Source organism: Lygodium microphyllum, chromosome 6 (genome assembly GCF_053477565.2).
Source record: "Lygodium microphyllum isolate KBCC chromosome 6, Lygodium_microphyllum_v1.1.10, whole genome shotgun sequence".
NCBI classification, from domain to species: Eukaryota; Viridiplantae; Streptophyta; class Polypodiopsida; order Schizaeales; family Lygodiaceae; genus Lygodium; species Lygodium microphyllum.
The window spans coordinates 18,743,100-18,766,172 of record NC_141140.1 but is presented as its reverse complement, the minus strand read 5'-3'; the positions used below and the strand labels follow the sequence as shown (position 1 = coordinate 18,766,172).

Here is a 23,073-nt window from a genome sequence, read left to right as displayed (position 1 = left end):
CCCAAGCGTCCTCTTGCTCCAAGTAGAGCTCAATGGAGAGACCTCTCGCGGCGGGTTCGGTCCACGTTCCTGACGCGGTCAACAACCCCCTTGGTTAGGGTCAGGTAGGCAGTCGGGGGTAACTGAGGCTGCCTCTCCCTTCAGGCCTTCAACCTGAAGTATAGATATTCATTTAATTTGTAATTCATAAATCAAACGGTGCTCTAAATTTTCTAGCAAGCACAAACACTTTCATTAACCGATCTTGTTGTTGGCAGACTGCTAAGGAATGATTCTTTCCTTTCGAATGCATCAGCACTCGTTCTAGGGTGTCTTGCAACTTGGCAAGATCCCTTATATTCTGGGTTAGGGCGTACCCTATTAACCCAACTTGGTCAACCCTAAAGTTCATTGGATACTTTAGTTTCCGGTTTTTAACTTTCCTTATTTAGAAGGATATCAAAGAATATATCCTTTTTCAAGATAACTTGCGTAAGGATCCACCATCCTTGTTGAGGGTATTTAACCTATCTTTTTGTGAATCAATCACAAGACCATATGACTTCGTACTTGCTGTGAAAGTCTTGCATCGTAATATACGATGAAACAATCCGTTTTAGTTTCTTTAAGTTGACGTTTGTCGAACTTAGGGTCTCTTTTTAAGAACCTCAGGGACAAACCCTAGTTCTTTTACATTTACGATTTATTGACCCTACAATCAGGGAAGATAGGCAAGTTTTTAAGGTATAAACGTTTCTTGGTTTTTAAATCATTCCCAAGGCATATTTTGCAACATAGGTATTTCTAAGTTTACATTAATTCGTTTATCTTTTAGAAGGTAATATTGAGATCATCTCGGCACGATTTGTTATCCTTATGACAATTGATTTTTCGGTCCTAAACTTTAATGCTTTGAGGTTAGGTAAATTCAATTAATCTTCATTTTCCCTTGCAAACAAACTCATGCCAAATAACAATCTTTTCCTTGCTAAGATATGCAGTTAGCAATGATAACTTCCTAGAATTCAAACCACGTAAGAAACCTTTCATGAATTTCATCTTCTATGATGATTCGTTGCAAAAAGGAATAGGGGTTAATGGTGCAAGATGCAGTTTTTATACCTTCAAGATTTAACCGAAATATACTACTATAGTAGGTAGATAATCTTGCTCATAATTCGTTTCAATGTATGATGCTATTCGAAGGAACTATGTTTTATACATTATTATTTTTGCATGTTCAATTAAACTAAACTCCTTCATCGTAAATAACTCGGAGAAATATATATATATATATATATATATATATATATATATTATCCCTAACAATTCATCTTTTCATGATTGACTTAAAACCAATATAAAACCAAGAAGGAAAAACCTGGTTTTGGGGTGAGATATCCACATGGATATCGAGAGATGACCCTCCCGCAGCTACTCCTTGGACTTTCTTAGGCGGCATCGCAGTTGTAATCCTTCGGATATGAATGCAGCTTTTACTCTCCTTCTCGAATTTCCACCATCTCTCTTTTGAGGCAAAGAGCCGTTCAAAAGATTGACCACGAGAGAGGGATAATAAGACTTTTAAAGTCTTAGCTTCTTCGGAGAGGGAAAGGTTTATAAAGGCTAAAAAGGCCCTATAGGGTATATCCACGGCAAAAAAAGTTGTGTGTGAGTGTGGCTTCGCAACATACGAACCTTGAGAGATTTTTGGGCACGGGAGTGAAAGGACTTAGAGGTTTTCAAACCTAGGGGAAATTTTGAAAGATAACACAAGGGTTTATAGCACGGGGAAAAAGGCGTGTAAGGAAAAAAAGGAACACGGGGTTTAGAAAGGGCTTAGGGGGTGTGTTAAGAAAAAAGGAATATGAGGGGGGGAAAACACGGGGTTTCAATACAAGAAGGGACTTATAGATTTAGGCACCGGGGGGGGGGGGGGGGGGAAGGGGGGGGGGAGGGGGGATTTATGGGTTATGAGGCCAAGGGTTGTGGGGGTTTAACGGCCCTCAGGAAGGGTTTAAGGCCTTAAGACTAGGGCGGGGTGAAAGGGATTTCTAAGGGGTAGAACCGAGAGGGGGTGAAAGGGTAAGGGAAGGGTATAGGAAGGGGGACTTGAGGGTTTTAAAAACCCTTAAGGGGGGGGGGGATGAAAGAGTAGAAGGGATATGAGGGGGTGAAAGGGGGCTTAATTAGCCCCCCTTAGGAAGCTTCCCTATCCCACGTGGCAGGAGGGGGGAAAATCTGGCGGCGATGGGGGTGAAAAGTCCCCAGGTGGCAAATGATGGTGTCATGGGGAGAGAGAATGGAGGTGACAGGCAGCAGCGGTCCCTCGGCAGCACCAGGCGGCGTTCTCCTCCTCTTCGACCTCCCTCAATAGCAGTACCAGCAGCGGCAAGGTTCCATTCTACTCTCTCCCGGCCTCCCTGTCTCTACCGCCCACCCCTGATTTTATAGGGGAGGGGAGGGAATCCTCCCCCCCTTGACGTGTCCACCTGCATGGCGATGGAGCTGAGCAAGCTCCAACGAGGAGCTTGCTGGCTCCCTACCCCCCATCCCCCTTCCAGCACGACGCGCCGTTGATGGGAGGATAGGGGAAAAAAAAATTTCCCTTATGTTAATCAATTTGATATATTACATTGAGACTACAAGCAAAAATGCTTCTCAATTTATCCAATGATTTTGGCATTTCCTTATATCAAGAAGCACAGTATAAGATCCAACAGGACATGAAAGGTGAGAAGGATCGAAGCTTGCACGCGAGAGCTATGGCAGGAGAGCAAGAGCAAGAAAGAGAGAGATAAGAAATGGGAACTCCAATAACCACAATGTGTGGATGGGCCTTCCTTTATTCAAACTGTCACTAAAAGAATAAAGAATAAGTGACTATGATGGGCGCTCGCCACCTGCAGTGTGCAATGGCGGGTATTGTCAATGTAGTAATACACGGGCGGCTAGGCGAAGGTGCCTTTACCCCCAACAACCTCCCACTTAAAGGCGAATCTTCCCCAATGAGAGAGAAAAAAAGAAAAGACAGTACAACATGTACACATGTACAACAGGATGAGGAAAAAGACGTAATCTCATCCAATGCCCATCAATCTCTTGAGGAAGGCAAAGCGCTCAGTAGTGAGGCTTTTCGTGAGCAAGTTTGCAGAATTCTGCTCAGTTGGAATCTTGACAAGGTCAACAGACTTATCCTCAACGACCTCGCGAATGAAGTAATACCTCACCTCAATATGTTTCGTCTTCACATGGAAGACCGGATTCTTGGCCAATTGAATGGCACTCATAGAATCCGAATGGAGTGTAGGCATAGCATCTATCATACCATGGTCTGCAATCAAACGGCCTAACCAGATAGCCTCCTTGCAAGCCTCTATGGCTGCAATATACTCGGCCTCTATAGTAGAAAGGGCCGTACACTTCTGCACCCTAGACATCCAAGAGATAGCCCCTCCAGCATAAGTGAACACATAGCCAAAAGTGGACTTCCTACTATCGGCATGTCTTGCATAATCAGAGTTAGTGCACCCCACGACTCCTGTATCCTGGCTGCCATAACAAAGACGCATATCTGTTGTGCCTTTCAAGTACCTCATGATACCCTTTACGACATCTCAATGTTTCTTACCAAGTGTAGCCATATAACGTGCCACAACCCCAACTGCAAAAGCAATATCTGGACGAGTGGCTATCATGGCATACATAAGATTTCCCACGGCTGATGCATAGGGAATCTTGGCCATCTCGGCCCTCTCCTCAAACAATGGGCATGTGAAACCTTCACATGTGAAGGTAATGGACAGCCAATAGGCTTAACATCCTGCATGCAGAAGCGTTTAAGGACTTTATGTACGTACTCCCTCTATGACAGATAGAGAAGTCCCTAAGATCTATCGCATGTGATGCACATACCAAGTATATGAGAGGCCTGTCCCAGATCGTTCATCTCAAAGCTCTTCTTGAGCTGAGCCTTAAGAGCATCGAGCTCCTCATAAGCTGTCCCTACTAAAAGCATATCATCCACATAGAGTACCAAAATCAATAAAGAACCATCATGAGTTTTCTTCTGTACAAGCACGGATCCATAGCACTACGGCTGTAGCCCTGTGTCTGCATGAATGCATCAAACTTATGGTACCATTCCCTAGGTGCCTACTTCAAGCCATATAAACTCTTCTTTAGCTTGCACACTAGGTGTTCCCTGCCAAGGTCTGCAAAGCCCTTAGGCTACTCCATGTAAATCTTATCATGCAAGTCCCCATGTAAAAAAGCCATCTTGACATCCATCTGGTACAAGTCCAGGTCAAGCTATGCAACCAAGTCCAAGACTAAGCGTAGGGTGGTCATCTTGACCACAGAAGAAAAGACTTCATCAAAGTCAATACCATGCTCCTGCTTCAAACCCTTAACAACCAATCGAGCCTTGTATACCGGCTTGGAGTGTCCAAGGGTACTTTTCAGCTTGTACACCCACTTGCATGGCAAAGCCTTCTTACCTTGAGGCAAGAAAACCAAATCCCAAGTCTTATTCTTATGCAATGAGTAAAGCTCAGACTGCATAGCCCTCTCCCAAGAGTGACAATCACCCTTGCGCATAGCCTCGTCATAAGTAAGAGGCTCTCGTATTGGGGGTAAAGGCACCTTTGCCTAGTCGCCCGTGTATTACTACACTGACAGTCACCGCCACTGCACATCGCAGGTGGCGGGTGCCCGTCACCGTTACTTTATTCTTTATTCTTTTAGTAACAGTTTGAATAAAGGAAGGCCGGATCACACATTGTGACTGTTGGAGTTCCCATTTCTAGTCACTCCCTTTCTTGCTCTTACTCTCCCGCCATAGCTCTCGAGTCCAACCTTCCATCCGTTGCTCCCTTTCAACTGGTATCAGAGCTTTGCTTTCTGACTCTTGAGCTTGGTTCGTGGCATTCTTAGCATCCCATCGACTCTCTACTTGCATTGGGTCTCCTTCCCGATAACCATATCTGACTCCTTTGAGCTCCCGTCACTTCCCGGCTTCCCGAGCACGTTCCCGATATTGTTGGGCACCTTCAGGGCATTACATCAGAGGTATTTGATCATTTTCTTCAGGGTTTACTTCAGTTCTCAGGTCTCACAGGCTGTAAACAAGATTGGGGCAGCCACCATTGAAGCTCCCTTGCTTCATATCTCACTTGTCTTTGAACAAGACTTGCTAAAGCTTGTTTGAGGCCTTTCTTGGCTTTAACCGGACCCCTTCGAAGCTTGTCCACCATTTTTTGCAGTCCCACGACCAGCATTTACAGTTGGCGGAATCACGCAGCCCTCCCATATGTGTCTTCAGTATTGACAGTCACAACAGCAGCTCTCCCCCTCCATTGGCACTTGGAAAGACTCCATTTCGGACATATGAACATGCTTTGATGCTTGGTTTTGATGGTTGATGTGTTGGCATAGCATTTGGACTGATTTAACACTGTTTTGGGACTGTCATAATAGTCCACAGGTAGTTTATGACAATGTTACATTGACATTTGATGCTACAACTTGTTTGGCATCATTTGATGCTCGGTTGGTCCTGTTTGATGCCCGGATGTTAGGGGAATGTATGCCTATTGTTTGGCAACCATTTGGAGCTGATTTTGGTGCAGAAATTCCCAGTTTTTAACAATAAATCACTACCGTACACAGTTGGGCTGAAGTCATTTTACTCATGTATACTTATGCCTATGCTTTTCGGGCTATGTTTCGGGCATATATGGTGATGTATTAACACTTGGGGCTCGACATAGAGCTTGGTTTTGATTCGGGATCATTGGTTGAGCTTAAGCTCGCTTTGCAAAGCATTTGGATGCTCCGTCTTGGATGTACTTATGGCATGTATGTTGCTTATGTCTGACCAGTCTTGACATGCTTAGACTATGCCATTACTACATGCTAATTACATTGTTTGGAGCCTATTGCGATTGGAGCTCGGTCTTGGCTTGACCTTGGATTCTCGAAGCTTATTTGAGCTATTTATTGGCTTGCTAGAGTTGTATCTTGGGATGTACTTGATGTCTTACATGCTTATGGATGCTACATACGGATGCTCTACCACCTACATGTTCGGGATGTACTATTGATGTATTACATGCTTCTGGATGCTACATACGGATGCTCTACCACCTACATGTTCGGGATGTACTATTGATGTATTGTCTTGGACTTATGTCATTGGCACTGTGTCTTGCCTTGGCTTGAGCTCTTGAGCTCGTACATATGGCTTTTGTGCCAGTGGGAGCATTCTTGAATGCTTATCAAACATTGAGCAGGTGGTACTTTTATGCATTGAGCCGTTACATGCTATTGATTGCAAAAACTTGAGACTTTGGGACTTCTTACCTTTTGGGATGATACATCATATTTCTTGGTTCATTGTATGCTTATGAGCTAAGTCTCAGTTTTGGATCCGAACTGACACCTACTTATGTCAAGTTTTGGTAGTGGCAGGAACACTTTGCCCTGTTGCCTGGGGGGTGTGCCTACTCACTGGGCAGATGTTTGTATGACATACTTGGGTGTTGGATTCATGCTTATTGACCGTCATATGCTTATGCTATGCCCCCATGATGCCGGCTTTGGTCTTGGCAGTATCTGATTGCCTTGGGATCCGATTTTGGCACTGTTAGCTCTCTTTTACTGAAATCTGAAATTTATTACAGCAAGCATATATGTATGGACTGACATGGATTTTTCATGTTGAAGCACTCTGAAATGATATACTTTCACTAGTACTTGGTGGGCAACAGCTTTGGTTCCACTTTCTTTGCCATTTTTCCTCGATTTTGGTGATTTTTTGGTCATTTTCTACAGTAAACAGCAAGCAGTGTTGAACTGTCTACAGTCTTCCAGCCTGCATTATGGCGAGTTCGTCCACTGATCATGCTATTTTCAACATCACTAAGCTTGATGGTATGAATTACTCTTATTGAAAGAGCCAGATTTGGCAGGTGTTGGTGCAGAAATCGCAAATCAAACCTTTGAGGTTAAGCGGACATCCGCCTACAACTATGTCAGATGAGGAATGGCTTGAGCTTGATGAGTTATGCAAGTCCACTATTGTATTGTCTCTCACAGAACAGGTTCACTATAATGTCTTTGAGGAAGAACGGAGTGCATGGCAGTTGTGGGAAAATATAAAAAATCTCTATGACAAGAAAAGTCCAGCGAGTCAGATGTATTGGCTGAAGCAGCTTATGGATCTGCGCCATGAAGGAGAATGTGACTATGTCTGCTCACTTGAGCTAGTTCCATGCTATACTCAAGAACTTGACTTCACAGGACATCACTTTTGTAGAGGATGTCACTGCTCTTTTCTTGCTTGGTACTCTTAATGAGTCATGGAATGTATTCCTCACTGCATTATGTGCCTCTACTACTACCTTGAAATTATCTGATGTTGAGAGTGCTCTTTTGCAGGAAGAGGTTAACCGTAAGAATTTGGATGCCTCTCGTGTGTCTCATGCTATGACACTGAGAGGAAGGAATGATGGATATGGAAAGCATGGCAGTGGTAGTGGCCGTGGACGGGATTCTCAGAAATCTTGGTCCAAGTCTCGTGGGAAGTCAAGTAGCAAATCCCGTGGCAGGAATGTAGATGTTACTTGTCACCATTGTGGGAAAAAGGGCAATATTAGGCCACAATGCCATGAATTGCGCAATGAAAGGCGCAAAGATAAGGGGAAAGACAAAGTGCAGGATAAGTCTTCTGATCTCGCAGCATAGTACCTGCAAAGTCCAGTGTTAAAATTGAAGAGATTAATGTTATGCAGCCTGAGAATGTTGATGATGATGATTATATCCTAGCAGCTTCTTTTAGTGCTTCGCATATGACAGAGATACACTCTATGTATGCAGAGTGTTGGCTCTTAGACTCAGGTGCGTCCTTTCATGTGACACCTTGCCAAGAGTGGTTTCATTCATACCGTACTGTTTCGGGTTCTGTGCGCTTGGGTGATGACAACTCTCTTGATATTGTGGGCATTGGTGATGTTAGGCTGCAGTTTCCTTCTGGCCAGCAGTTTTGTTATGCAGGATGTACATCATGTACCTGCTTTGACACGCAGTCTCATGTCAGCTAGATAGCTTGATGATGCAGGATATCATGTATGTTTTGGAGACTTTGCATGGAAGATCACTCGTGGCAGACTTGTGATTGCGAGAGGTGCCAAGGCTGGCAGTCTCTACCCCTTGATTGTATCAGCTTCTTTCCTTGATCATGTTTTGTCTGTGGATTCTATTCCACATGTATCTCTTTGGCATGCCCATTTGGGCCATATACCCTTTAAAGGGAATGAAAATGCTTTCTGATTTGCAGTACTTACCGCCCCTTGATTATGCATGTTTTGATTCATGTGAGCATTGTCTTTATGGCAGGCAGACTAGGTCTACGCATAAGAAGTTCGGTAGGCCACACATGAGTGAGCCCTTGGCATTGGTACATTCAAATGTTTGTGGGCCCATGCCTTGTCAGTCTATGGGTGGTGCAAAGTATTTTGTTACGTTCATAGATGATTTTTCACGAAAAGTTTGGGCTTATCCCATTAAGCTGAAATTCGATGTCTTGGCTGTGTTTCAGAGATGGCTTGCATTGGTTGAGAACTAGTCTGGGTATAGGCTAAAATGCCTAAGGACAGAAATGGGGGTAAGTATGTCTCACGTGCTTTTGAGCAGTTATGTGATGAGAGGCGTATTAAGCGTCAATTGACCGCCCTCTACACCCCCCCAGAATGGTTTGGCTGAGCGGATGAATAGAACCATCCAGGAGCGTGTATGCAGTATGCTTAGCCATGCAGGCCTACCATAGAGCTTTTGGGCTGAGGCAGTTAGTACAACTGTGCATGTCATAAACAGATCACCCTCTAGTGGTTTGGATTTCCAGGTTGCAGAGGAGGTATGGACTGGAAAACCTCCCTCTTATGCGCATCTCCGTGTCTTTGGATGTGAGGCATTTTGCCATGTGCCCAGGGACAAGAGAAGTCAACTAGATCCTAAGAGTGTCAAATGCATTTTCCTTGGTTATGGGGATGCAGGCGAGATGGGTTACCATCTCTGGGATCTACAGGCACGAAAAGTCATCCGCAGTCATGATGTAGTCTTCCATGAAGACAAAATGAATAGGTAGCCTGAGAGAGTTGTTGAGATCTGCAGGGTCATATTTCAAGAGGAGCCGATAGCTCCCGCACAGCTAGTTGGACAGCCTACAGCTGCAATAGATGCTCATGGTCAGGGTGTTGGACAAGCAGCTGGGCAAGCAGCAGAGCTTGCCATGAGACGGTCTACTAGAGACAGACGTCCACTTGATAGATTTCAACCCTCGATACATTATGTCTTGGTTACAGATGCAGGAGAGCCTTTCACCTATGATAAGGCTATGCGCAGGGGTGACAATCACTCCTCGGAGAGGGCTATGCAGTCTGAGATAGACTCCCTACATAAGAATGATGCTTGGGATTTGGTTTTCTTGCCTACCTGCAAGAAGGCTTTGCCATGCAAGTGGGTGTACAAGCTAAAAAGTACCCCTGGACACCCCAAGCCAGCATACAAGGCTAGATTGGTATCAAAGGGTTTTAAGGAGGAGCATGGTGTGGACTTTGACGAGGTCTTTTGTCTTGTGGTTAAGATGACCACCATACGCTTAGTCTTGTCTTTGGTTGCTCAGCTTGACTTGGATTTATACCAGATGGATGTCAAGATGGCTTTCTTACATGGGGACTTGCATGATGAGATTTATATGGAGCAGCCTAAGGGCTTTGCAAAACTTTGCAGGCAACACCTAGTGTGCAAATCGAAGAAAAGTCTTTATGGCTTGAAACATGCACCTAGGGAGTGGTATCATAAGTTTGATGCCTTTATTTAGTCACAAGGCTACAGCCGGAGTGCTATGGATCCGTGTCTTTACATGAAGAAATCCCGTGATGGTTCTTTATTGATTTTGGTACTCTATGTGGATGATATGTTGATAGCAGGGAAAGCTCATGATGAGCTAGATGCTCTTAAGGCTCAGCTCAAGAAGAGCTTTGAGATGAAAGATCTGGGACAGGCCGCTCACATACTTGGTATGTGCATTAGATGCGACAGGTATCAGGGACTCCTCTACTTATCACAGAGGGAGTACATTCATAAAGTCCTTGAGCGCTTCCGCATGCAGGACGTAAAGCCTATTGGCTGTCCATTGCCTTCTTATGTGAAGGTATTACAAGCTGATTGTCCGCAGAGACAGATAAGCAAAGGGTCGAGATGGCCAAGATTCCCTATACATCTGCAGTGGGCAATCTTACGTATGCCATGATAGCCACTCATCTAGATATTGCCTTTACAGTTGGTGTTGTGGCACGCTATATGGCTACACCTGGCAAGAAGCATTGGGATGCCATGAAGGGTATCATGAGGTACCTGAAGCGCACTACAGATATGTGCATATGCTATGGCAGCCAGGATACAAGAGTCCTGGGGTACACTAACTCTGATTATGCAGGACATGCAGATAGTAGGAAGTCCATTTCTCGCTATGTATTCACCTATGCTAGAGGTGCTATTTCTTGGATGTCCAGGGTGCAAAAATGCACAGCCCTTTCTACTACAAAGGCCGAGTATGTTGCAGCCACTGAGGCTTGCAAGGAGGCCATTTGGTTGAGTCGTTTAGTTGATGACCTTGGTATTTGTGCAAGATCGGATGCCATAAGCGCGCGTAGTGAGCGTCAAAAGGTCCCCAAGAACAAAAGAACTCTGCTTTTTGCACACAAATCAATGTAGAAAGCTTGCATGACATGAACAAGAGACCAATTGGGTGCAATCTCCCCCCATGCCTTGTGTGAGCGCTCCACAAAGCATGTATTTTATGTATTAATCATCTTCAAGCTCAAATAATAGCCCAAATTATAAAATAGCACGCTTTTGGCTTTTGAGTTTGCTTTTGTGCCAAATAGAAATAAAGCTAATGGGCGCCCAAGAAGTTAGGCGTACCCAAATACAATGTCCAAATACAAATATCTAAATCGTGCGCCCATGTGCATACAAAAATAATAAATCAATATCAAACGCCTTGATAAATAGGCGTGACAAAATATAGGCGCCATGCCTAAGGTATGAGCCCATCAGAATATTGACGATAACTCGAATACACGCTATCCTCCAATGCTTTCCACTGCCACCGCTGTTATCTCTATACATCAACTGAAGCATTCACAATCGTTAGTAAAATAATACAATTAAACCGACAAAAGTGAATACCTAGCAGTCTTCAGCTATATAAATAAATTGGTTAGAAATCAATCCTAACCTTAATTTATCACGAGTGCACACTCTAAACTCATAAACGTTGATTAATTTAAATATGTATTTTGCGGAATCACCCATGTACACATTGAATTAACAAAACTCCCGAAAATGATAGGCGTCCCCATTGACTTCTCGCACAAAGAATTCACTTTGTGTATGAGCCCCGATAATAAAAGTTTACGAAATCCATCGTGGCACAGAATCCACCGTGTAATATGCCTCCTGGCATCAGTATTGATACTATCCCTACACTGCATTCGGATTCTATAAGTGCTATTCAGTTAGCCAAGAATTCGGACTTCCATGAGAAGACGAAACACATTGAGGTGAGGTATCACTTCATATGTGGGGTCATTGAGGACAAGTCTCTTAATCTTGTCAAGATCTCGACTGACCAGAATCCTGCAGATCTGCTCACAGAAAGCCTCTCTACAGAGCGCTTTGCCTTCCTCAAGAGGTTGATGGGCGTGGGGTGAGATGACGTCTTTCCTCATCCTATTGTACATGTGTACATGTTGTACTGTCTTTTTTTTTCTTTTTCTTTTCACTCCTCACTGGGGCAGATTCACCTTTAAGTGGGAGGTTGTTGGGGGTAAAGGTGCCTTTGTCTAGCCGCCCGTGTATTACTACACTGATAGTCACCGCCACTGCACACTGCAGGTGGCGAGCGCCCGTCATCGTCACTTTATTCTTTATTCTTTTAGTGACAGTTTGAATAAAGGAAGGCCCGGTCACACATTGTGACTGTTAAAGTTCCCATTTATAGTCTCTCCCTTTCTTGCTCTTGCTCTCCCGCCATAGCTCTCGAGTCCAACCTTCGATCCGTCACTCCCTTTTATCTCCTGCATCATCTGTAACCAGTACATAATCCATAGAGGGCACAAACGTCTATCTCTAGTAGAATGCCTCAATCTACGCTCTAATGCCTGACTGATATCCTGTCTAACATCAACATGTCTAACATCTGGGCCATGAGTATCAAGTGATGCTGCACGCTATCTAGATGGCCGTGGATCGGGATGAATGGGAGCATGTGGCTCCTCTTGAAAGATAACTCTGCGTACCTCAACCACTTTTTCAGGCTGCATATGCATTTTGTTCTCATGAAAGATGACATCATGGCTGCGGATCACTTTCGGCGCCTATGGATCCCATAAATAGTAACCCATCTCTCCTGCATCTCCATAGCCAATAAAAATGCATTTGACACTTTTAGGATCCAGCTTATTGCGTTTGTCCTTGGGCACATGGCAGAATGCATCACAGCCAAAGACATGCAAATGATCATAAGAGAGGGGTTTGCCTGCCCATACCTCCTCTGCAACCTAAAAGTCAATGCCATTGCTAGGCGACTTGTTAATGAGATGCACTGCAGTAGTAACTGCCTCAGCCCAAAAGTGCTTTGGTAAGCCAGCCTAGCTAAGCATGCTACGGACCCTTTCCTGAATGGTCCTATTCATGCGTTTAGCCATACCATTCTGGGGTGGGATGTAAGGGGTGGTCAAATGACGCTTAATACCTCGCTCATCACAAAACTGCTCAAAATCACGTGATACATACTCACCCCCATTCTCTGACCTTAGGCATTTGAGCCTTTTCCCAAACTAGTTCTTTGCCAATGCAAGCCAACGTTGAAATGTGTCTAAGACATCGGATTTTCTCTTTATGGGATAAGCCCAAACCTTACATGAGTAATCATCTATGAAAGTAACAAAGTGCTTTGCCCCACCAAGTGACTGACAGGGCATGGGCCCACATATCTCTGAGTGCACAAGAGCCAAGGCTCACCCATACATTTCTTACCAAACTTTTTATGTGTATTTCTAGTCTGCCTGCCATACAAACAATGATCACAATAATCAAAATGCGAAGAGTCAAAAGGCGGAAGATACTGCAAAGCATGGAGCATTTTCATTCCTTTAAGAGACATATGCCCCAAACGAGCATGCCAAAGGGATACATGGGGAATAGAACCCACAAACAAAACATGATCCAATGTAGCTCCTGATACAAGTAAGGGATAGAGGCTACTAGACTTGGCACCTCTTGCAAGTACAAGCCTGCCATGAGTAATCTTCCATGTAGAGTCTCCAAAAGTCACAAAATACCCTACATCATCAAGCTGTCCAGCTGACATAAGGCTACGTGTCAACGCAAGTATATGGCGTATATCATGTAAAACAAAAGAGCTGCTAGAAGAAAATTGCGACATAACATCTCCAATGCCCACAATGTCAAGAGACCTGTCATCACCAGATGCACAGAACCAGACATGGTACGATATGTATGAAACCAATCTCTACAGGGTGTCACATGAAAGGACGCACCCGAATCCAAGATCCAGCACTGCGCATACATGGAATATATCTCCGAAGTTTGTAAGGCATCACATGCAGAAGCTGCAAAAACCTTAGAATTCATGTATAAAAGTGGCAAGTTTGAATAGAAATGATTATTCTTGTATGTGCAAACTTGTTTCTCTACTTTCTTGCTCTAAAGTCTTGTATAAGAGAGAGTGTGAGATTGAGGGAGAAAGAGTGAGTGAGAGGCAAGGGACAAGGAGAGTGAAACCTCTAGCCTCTTCGCTAGTACATTCTCATGCCCGCCATGCTTTCTCTTGGATGATGAGGGCCATAGAGGGTTTGAGGGGCAATGGAGTGTTTACTTGGATCATGGAGATAGAGCTTGCAACCTATATATTGAAAAGTGAGCACATGTTTTTTCTACAATCATATTATGAGCATACATTATCACAGCTTGCACCCTTCTTAGATCCATCCATACATGATTGAATTCTATATATTGAAAAGTGAGCACATGTTTTTTCTTTGCCTTTGTAAAATGCATTGAATTTATAATGTGCTTATAGTCATCCAAAAGCCTAGTGGTTTCCAAAATTTCATGGTGTCTCTCTTTTGCCAGGATATATAGTCTTGGAAGCATAACAACACTTTGACTATGTTAACAAAGATTTCTCACCACCACCTTGCTTATTGACATATACCCTTCTCTATTAATTGAAGCATTATCACATGCCTCCAAAACTTGATGGGGATGAATTACATTTTGATACTCCTTGCTTACTTCTTGTCACACATCTTTGCGTAGAGACATTGCCTTTAACAAGTTGATAATATATTCTCTATTTTTGTGTATTATTTCCTCTTGAAGTAGAAAAGTTTCAAGTCAAGTTTAAGTATTCTCTTTTTCATTCATCACTTGAAGATTCCACTCTTTGATGTTAAATTATCTAGGCTCTTGATTTGCCTTTGTTTAAACCTAAAACCAATAGATATCAATGGTGCTTTTAGCTTGCCTATGTGTTCCTTTTGCAAGATATTCTCCTCTTTGAGCTTCTCTAATTCCATATTCACTGATTTCAATTCTATGTTTGCCTTAATTAATATGCCTGCTTGTTGACCATATTTTGCCTCCCACAAATAGTGGTTGTGATAAAGCATTTGTGTCAAATGATGAAGTGGTTGTGATAAAGCATTTGCCTCAAATGATGAATTTGACCTTCATGATAGTAATGCAAATGATTGCATATCCCAACAACTCAAAATTTCCATCTCCAATAAATCTAATTGTATCATGGAGTGTCCGAAATTCAAGAGTTTGGGTTTGTTGGATATAACCCTCCATTAACCTAGAAATCAATGTGGTTTTTACCTTCATCTCTTAACCATTTGGCTTCAAATGGATTGCTAAGAACCTTGTAGTTCTTTCCTCTCCATGTGGAGTACAGTTCCTCCACCATTATATGGATATAATTCTTTTTATTTATTGGAGTTTCATCCATGTTTCTTGAATTGAAAAGAGAAACAAAGAGAGAATGATGACATTGAAAGATATGTTTTTGAGCGAGTTCTAAAATAATGCAAGTGTAAACATGATGGAAAATTTCGGCCTTAGCATATCAATTAACTTGACAAGTGTCTTACTTCTAAGGATCCAATTGTGACATGACATGATGCTTTCAATCACACAAACTAATACACAAAAGTAGAAAATGTGATAATTAAAAAGAAAGGAGACAAAGTGAATCAAATTCATTTTCAAATTTAAAAAATATTTGGTATTGGTAGTTAAAACAATATCTTGATAAGTTTCTTGCATCTTGCAATAAAAATGGTGCCTTAAGTTTCTTCCTATCGCATATTGTAAGAAAAAGAAAGAGAAGTGTTGAGAATGCTTCTTGCAATGCTAATGCATGGATGGAACACATAGAAAGAGAGATTTTTAGAGTGGAAAGAGAAGAAGAGAAAAACGTAAATAAAACAATAAAATAATATATGGAAGGTCAAAAAAAAGGCTTTGAGAAAGTTAAGCCAAAAATAAAGAAGTGTTTAGAATTTAAGTTGGCATCTAGTGGTCAATCAAATTTCTTGGGAAGTGGGCCACAATTTTCGAGGTCCTAATCAAAATCTTCGGAAATGGGCAAATGCAGGTCAATATAGTACCCCCTTAAATGGGGATATTTTGTAAACCAACTCAAGTCAATAATATGATGTAGTCCTGCACATGCACTATGTTAACTTGTTTTTCTCTTTCCTTTTCAAATTGTGATCTTACGTTCTTTCTTCATGTGTTGACACATAGTGGTGGGATCCATGCACATTTCAACTTATGTGTGGATAGAAGTTTTGTTGGGCTAAGAAGGATAGTAGTTCAATATCCAAGGATTCAAACTTTGGAATTCACAGTGGAAATAAACTTTGTACGATTGAGAGCATCGATGCATTTACAATGCCTATCCCTAATGGCAAAGTAGGTTTATGCTCACGAAATGCAAATTTGATATGAAAATCCCACACAATTGATAAAGTTTGTAACATAGATGCACCTTATATATAGCAACAAGGAGCAATCGATAAGGCTTTTGGATTCCAATTGTAGAAGAGGGTTTGAGCCGACATTCCCAAGCCAAAGAGCTTAGGTCCACCTCCCCTAGCTAAACCTCGGTCACACTGGGGAGGTGCAAGGTGAGTGGGGGGGGGGGGGGGGGGGGGAACTTAACCCACAATCATCCTGCTAGGACCTTGAGGAAAGGGGGTTCCTAAGTTAGTGCTAGCAGAGTTAGGCGATTCTTGATCTGTGATTGGAGTATAGGAGCTTTCGACCCCGCACTATCTAGCAGCCTGTTACACCTGCTTGTGAACGTAAGTAGAGTATCCAATCACTAACGTGTTTTTTCTTTTTTTTTTGTGAAGTGGGATCATTTATATCTCTCATTCATTTCGTTCCCTCCTCCAAAATGTGGCACAACCTCAAGGTGACCAAAGGCCTGGGGCCATATGCCCGGGTCGACCCAGCACTAATGTGCGCATGCACACTCTTGCAAAGGGGACCTTCGGGTCTGGCTGCCACGTGCACCTGTGCTTTAAATTTCCAATAGTCTAGATCCCCCGAAAAAGGTCTGGGCAGACACTCTGAAATAATGCCCGCGAGATCACTTGATGATGGCGTCTCTTCTGCATCACCACTACCAGCATCATCATTTCATCAACACCAACAACGGCTCACTCCATCTTCTCCCCCTCTCTCGTCATCAATGTCCGCTCGTACGCCACCATCATCACTATCACCATCATCATCCATCTTTCTCTCTTCCTGCGCACCTTCTCACAACAGCCTCCCACCTCCTGACAAAACCACCAGCAGCATCTTGGTGCCCGATCGAGCATCCTTTCTCTGTTAGAAACCCTAACCGTCCGCCCGGCTCCCCCCCTGCCGCGCGTGTGCCCTCCTCTGCTAACCCTAGTTCCAGCCCTCGCGCTCTGTTGCCATCATCGGCTGCTGCTGCCGCGGCCGCTGGAGGCATGATCGAATCAGGCAAACGCGGAGAGGTGCGCGTGTTCGAGAAGGTGGACGAGCTGTCCACTAGCTTGGCTAACTATGTCGCCGAGTTGTCTGATGCCGCTGTGAAGGAGAGAGGGGCCTTCTCCATCGTGTTGTCCGGAGGCTCTTTGATCAGCACAATGGGGTGCGCCTTTCTTCTTTTGTTCCCAGAATTTGCATGAATTCATGGCAGCATGGCGATCTTTCTGGTTTATGCTGTATACAAGGCATCAAATGCTATCTATTTGTAAGTTAGGCCATGTTATCAAGTTAGTCTCAATATCTGATTCCTGATGAATTGGTTCGATCAAGGTCTAACACGATCATAATTGCATGTTTTTGCTTAGTTAGTCCAGAGAATCATGCTAATGGTTTGTTCCACCTTGTCTGACGCTGATATGTTGTCCATTATAAGCGTCTATTGCAACCAGAAGTTAACGTTTTGGTCTAGATACACCATTGAATCATGCAAGTGATTCTGTCTGATTCCTGATGAGTGTTTCGATTACCATCACACCAGAAATGCATGCTCTGGCTTTAAGATCAGACAAGTTCATTGTTACGTGTTTGTCTCTTGTGATCGGGAAAGCTCGAGTCTAAAGGCTGATAGCAGAATCAAGCATGTAGCCACAATAAAGGGTTGCAGTAGTATTTAATCTGTATGAAACTTTTTGAGTTACATGAGCTTGGAGAGAAGGAACAGACAGACATAGATGCCATATTATGGGGATTGTATCATTGAACATCTAATCAATGTGATTCTTGCATGTGTTATGAAGGATGGATGATTCAGGCTTCTAACTTGATGTCACATACTGTGAGAGACGCAAGCATTTAATGCCGTTGGTCAGATAATATAATGTAGGCTTTATGCAGGCTATCCTTGCGTTTTCAACATTGTGAATATGCTGAGAAATGAAACAAGAACACATTTTTATGAACATGTTCCTGTGGATGCAGTTGTTTGAGCATTTGATCAGGGATGAATGTATAAGGGTTGAATCACTGCATTTTAGAAGTGGGGTGCTTTCATTTTTTGCCCCACAGGATGCGTATTTTGGGTGAAGGAGTTAGCAACCAACTGGCTTGAGGTTGTCACATCATTAAAACGTTTGAGTGTGTGCATGCCTCTATTTTTCTACATGTACTTGCACAGTCAATGTAATCTCTTTGTGACTGAACCTTGTGGGGGCACAATTAAGGAGCTGACTGCTTACATATCTATCTGGAGGTAGGCTGGTGGAATCCCTTTCTCAATGTTAAATGAGAAAGTCTGGAATATGATCACCAGCTGCTTGCAAGGAAGTCTGGAGGCTGTAGGGTGAATGTTGTGCAGCGGTACACAGTGGCATCTCAAAACTCTGGCATTAATCTGATGTGGAGAGAGGGGAATCAAATCATACTGTGTTATGTAACAACCTTTCTAGATAATAGTTTGCAAGCAATGAGTAAACTAGCATAGGCATGACTATATTCATGCTGCTATGCCTTCCAGGTCTTCTACCGTACAGTTAATAATGTTGAATCTTGTTGGCTAGAGGCAGTATTGTTGATCTTGATTATGGAACTTCTGATAGGTTTAATGGATTGCTGGATTGATGTACCCTATTTGTCAAAGGAAGCTTGGTCTTAGGCTTGATTAGAACTTTTTGTGTTAAAGGTGCAGGATTCTGTTAAGTTCTCTAGTATCATATAGATTCAATGCACAAGATATCAAAGCTTCTGTATGTGGGATTGTCCTTTCTGTGTGGTGCTTCCTACATCTAACTGCATAGCTCCGGGCTTGCAATATTGCAGTTGCTCGGTATCTGGTATTTCTATGCCTGATTGCTTAGCTTGGGCATGTTGTGCAGCGGTACACAGTGGCATCTCAAAACTCTGGCATCAATCTGATGTGGAGAGAGGGGAATCAAATCATACTGTTTTATGTAACAACCTTTCTAGATAATAGTTTGCAAGCAATGAGTAAACTAGCATAGGCATGACTATATTCACGCTGCTATGCCTTCCAGGTCTTCTACCGTACAGTTAATAATGTTGAATCTTGTTGGCTAGAGGCAGTATTGTTGATCTTGATTATGGAACTTCTGATAGGTTTAATGGATTGCTGGATTGATGTACCCTATTTGTCAAAGGAAGCTTGGTCTTAGGCTTGATTAGAACTTTTTGTGTTAAAGGTGCAGGATTCTGTTAAGTTCTCTAGCATCATATAGATTCAATGCACAAGATATCAAAGCTTCTGTATGTGGGATTGTCCTTTCTGTGTGGTGCTTCCTACATCTAACTGCATAGCTCCGGGCTTGCAATATTGCAGTTGCTGGGTATCTGGTATTTCTATGCCTGATTGCTTAGCTTGGGCATGTTGTGCAGCGGTACACAGTGGCATCTCAAAACTCTGGCATCAATCTGATGTGGAGAGAGGGGAATCAAATCATACTGTGTTATGTAACAACCTTTCTAGATAATAGTTTGCAAGCAATGAGTAAACTAGCATAGGCATGACTATATTCATGCTGCTATGCCTTCCAGGTCTTCTACCGTACAGTTAATAATGTTGAATCTTGTTGGCTAGAGGCAGTATTGTTGATCTTGATTATGGAACTTCTGATAGGTTTAATGGATTGCTGGATTGATGTACCCTATTTGTCAAAGGAAGCTTGGTCTTAGGCTTGATTAGAACTTTTTGTGTTAAAGGTGCAGGATTCTGTTAAGTTCTCTAGTATCATATAGATTCAATGCACAAGATATCAAAGCTTCTGTATGTGGGATTGTCCTTTCTGTGTGGTGCTTCCTACATCTAACTGCATAGCTCCGGGCTTGCAATATTGCAGTTGCTCGGTATCTGGTATTTCTATGCCTGATTGCTTAGCTTGGGCATGTTGTGTAGCGGTACACAGTGGCATCTCAAAACTCTGGTATCAATCTGATGTGGAGAGAGGGGAATCAAATCATACTGTGTTATGTAACAACCTTTCTAGATAATAGTTTGCAAGCAATGAGTAAACTAGCATAGGCATGACTATATTCATGCTGCTATGCCTTCCAGGTCTTCTACCGTACAGTTAATAATGTTGAATCTTGTTGGCTAGAGACAGTATTGTTGATCTTGATTATGGAACTTCTGATAGGTTTAATGGATTGCTGGATTGATGTACCCTATTTGTCAAAGGAAGCTTGGTCTTAGGCTTGATTAGAACTTTTTGTGTTAAAGGTGCAGGATTCTGTTAAGTTCTCTAGCATCATATAGATTCAATGCACAAGATATCAAAGCTTCTGTATGTGAGATTGTCCTTTCTGTGTGGTGCTTCCTACATCTAACTGCATAGCTCCGGGCTTGCAATATTGCAGTTGCTCGGTATCTGGTATTTCTATGCCCGATTGCTTAGCTTGGGCATGCTGACTTTACTGCAGCTGTGGAAGCACAGTTATAATGATAAAAACCAAGAGATCTACATTTTCTGTAAACATCTATAGATGGGAAGAATGCCAAGGTATGTGTGTTTGGCACATAAAAGAGAAATTTCAAGGTTGATGATCAAAACCAAGATATCTACATTTTCTACATATATATAGGGGGGGAAGGGAATGCAAGATATGTATGTTTGGCAGACAAAAAAGAAATTCCAAGGTTGGTGAAATGATAATTCAGCTGTGTCCTGCTTGCCTATAGGGTTCAAGGTCTGCTATTCCTCAATGTTAAGTAGGCATATGCCCTACATAACTACTTTGAATCTGGCAACGAATATCTAAGATCTGTTTCTGTGTTTCATCAGGAAATTATGCGAGCCCCCATTTTTGAAGACTATTGACTGGTCTAAGTGGAATGTCTTCTGGGCTGATGAACGTGTGGTTCCTCGAAATGATCCTGAGAGTAACTACAAGCTAGCAAAGGATGGGCTTCTCTCCAAGGTACAGTTGGAAGAATGAACACTCCTGTTATCTCTGATGCCACTAACTCTGTAGGGTACTAGATTTGGGTATTGTGCATCTCTAAGCCTGTATGTTAAGTACTTGTCCTGAATAATATGTAGCAGTCCCTTTTATCATTTTCACACTTTGAAACTCTTCATTTGCAGGTTCCAATCATCCCTGGTCAAGTGTATTCTATTAATGATGCTTTAGCAGCAGAAGCTGCTGCAGAGGATTATGAATTTGGTTTGCGACAGCTTGTCAAGACAAGAGTGGTTGATGTCTCTCCAAGTTCTGACTGTCCTCGATTTGATCTTGTTTTACTTGGAATGGGACCAGATGGACACGTTGCGTCCTTGTTTCCAGGTCATCCACTAACACACGAGAAGGAAAAGTGGATAACTTTCATCACAGACTCGCCAAAACCCCCACCTGAAAGAATTACTTTTACTTTCCCTGTCATCAATTCTGCTGCCAATGTTGCAATGGTACTGACTGGAGAGAACAAGGCGGATGTTCTGGCAAAAGCCTTTGGAGAAGAGCTTCCTCCTGGTGCACTTCCAGTCCAAATGGTGTCCCCCAAAGAGGGAAAGCTAGTCTGGTTTCTGGATAATGCTGCGGCTTCCAAGCTGTAAGGCTTAGTTCTTAGTTTTAGAGACAGAGTAGCCTGAAGCCTTAAGATAGGTATCTTAGATTTTGGAGAGAGTTCATTTCAGAATAATGTTGGGTGTGGTAAGTGTTCTGCTTTTGCAAGTTTCTTGGAGGAATGAAAGAGTCCTGAAATATAGCCGCTTTTGTAACTCGAGGTAACGGAAAGCAAATTTGCGCTCAGGTAATTGAAGAGTGCTGTATCTGCAATGTGTGTCCCCTTTTCTTTTGAGGCTTATGTTTGTCTCAATAATTACTGTTGTTGGGGGTCGGTTTGGTGCACAGTGATTACCAGCTGCATCCTCCAACTCTGTTTCTGTTCTAAACTCTGAGGTAACAAAAGTTAGTAAATCTGCCGTGCCTGGTTAACTTGGAATAGATGTGTCAAGTTTTACTAGGCGTTGAGCTGTTATTCTCTGGAGAGCATGTGAAAAGTGTTTAGTGCATCTTAATGCTTGAGATCTTAGCAGTTGTCTGTGTTGTGGTGATGTTATTTTTGAGTTTTTTTTCATTACTTGAACTTTGATTTGACAACAATTAAGTTGGTAAGATGCCTTTTTTTTTTCTGACTTTTAGTTGAATGATGACAATTCTCTGTCGAAAGCATATCTCACGATATGTAAGTACTGGTAGACAAATTGCTCCTACTTTGTTTTGTGTTGTTTCTTTGTAAGCACTTAATTTGGTAACCAAAGCCCTACTGGTTTAATCTGACTATGATGGGGCAGATATTGGCCGTTCATGCTTCACACAAAGGTTTCTATGACTACATTGTCCAGCCACTTTAAGCTATTAGTTTGGTGTAACTCACGCCCTACTGTTTTAAGCTGACTGATGGAGCAGATCATGACCATTCACACTGCACATGTAAAGGTGTACAATTTCATCATATTGTAGCGAAGCTTGTTTTTCCTGTGTGGTTTTATGGTCTGCTCTTTTTTGCAGCTTTGTTGGTATTCGTGAGAGTCATGCGGGCATTCTATTTAGGTGGTTGTGTACTGACTGTGTGTGTGTGTGTGAGAGAGAGTCAGACATGGGATCCTCCCTTAAGCAGTCGCACAGGGATCTTCCCTTCAGCAGTCGCACATTGTCCATTATAAACGTTTTTTGTGAATGTAAACAAAGTTCATTATTAGTGCATAAGTTTAGGCAAGACTTTTGGTGCATAGGTCCATCCTTGCGCTGTACCCCCCTTCCTTCATCGTAGGGTATTCAAGAAAGAGAGCTACGGTTGCCTCCTCACAATTCAGAACTTACGAAGGCTTGTGAATGTGTGGTCGATTTAATTCATACTTGCAAAGGTAAAGGTGCTGGTAATATATTTTGGCCCCAATTACAGCTCACTTTTGCACTAGCATTTTTGTTGCTTTCTGGGCTTGCAAACAATGGTAGCAT

General features: G+C 42.7%; 1 protein-coding gene across 1 annotated transcript; it reads left to right on the top strand.

Annotated features, from left to right (window-relative positions):
* The first annotated feature begins 16,698 nt into the window (after positions 1 to 16,698).
* Positions 16,699 to 22,027, top strand: LOC148034340 (putative 6-phosphogluconolactonase 1). Its single transcript, XM_087679293.1, has 3 exons — positions 16,699 to 17,266; positions 20,895 to 21,030; positions 21,198 to 22,027. Exons 1-3 carry the CDS (start codon positions 16,740 to 16,742, stop codon positions 21,663 to 21,665), a joined length of 1,131 nt encoding a protein of 376 aa, XP_087535419.1. The 5' UTR covers positions 16,699 to 16,739; the 3' UTR covers positions 21,666 to 22,027.
* The last annotated feature ends 1,046 nt before the right edge of the window (positions 22,028 to 23,073 follow it).

Coding starts and splice junctions, on each gene's coding strand:
- LOC148034340 (XM_087679293.1), top strand. CDS start 16,740: ATGATGGCGTCTCTTCTGCATCACCACTACCAGCATCATCATTTCATC. Junction 17,267..20,894: donor TCTTTGATCAGCACAATGGG/GTGCGCCTTTCT, acceptor GTGTTTCATCAG/GAAATTATGCGAGCCCCCAT. Junction 21,031..21,197: donor AGGATGGGCTTCTCTCCAAG/GTACAGTTGGAA, acceptor CTTCATTTGCAG/GTTCCAATCATCCCTGGTCA.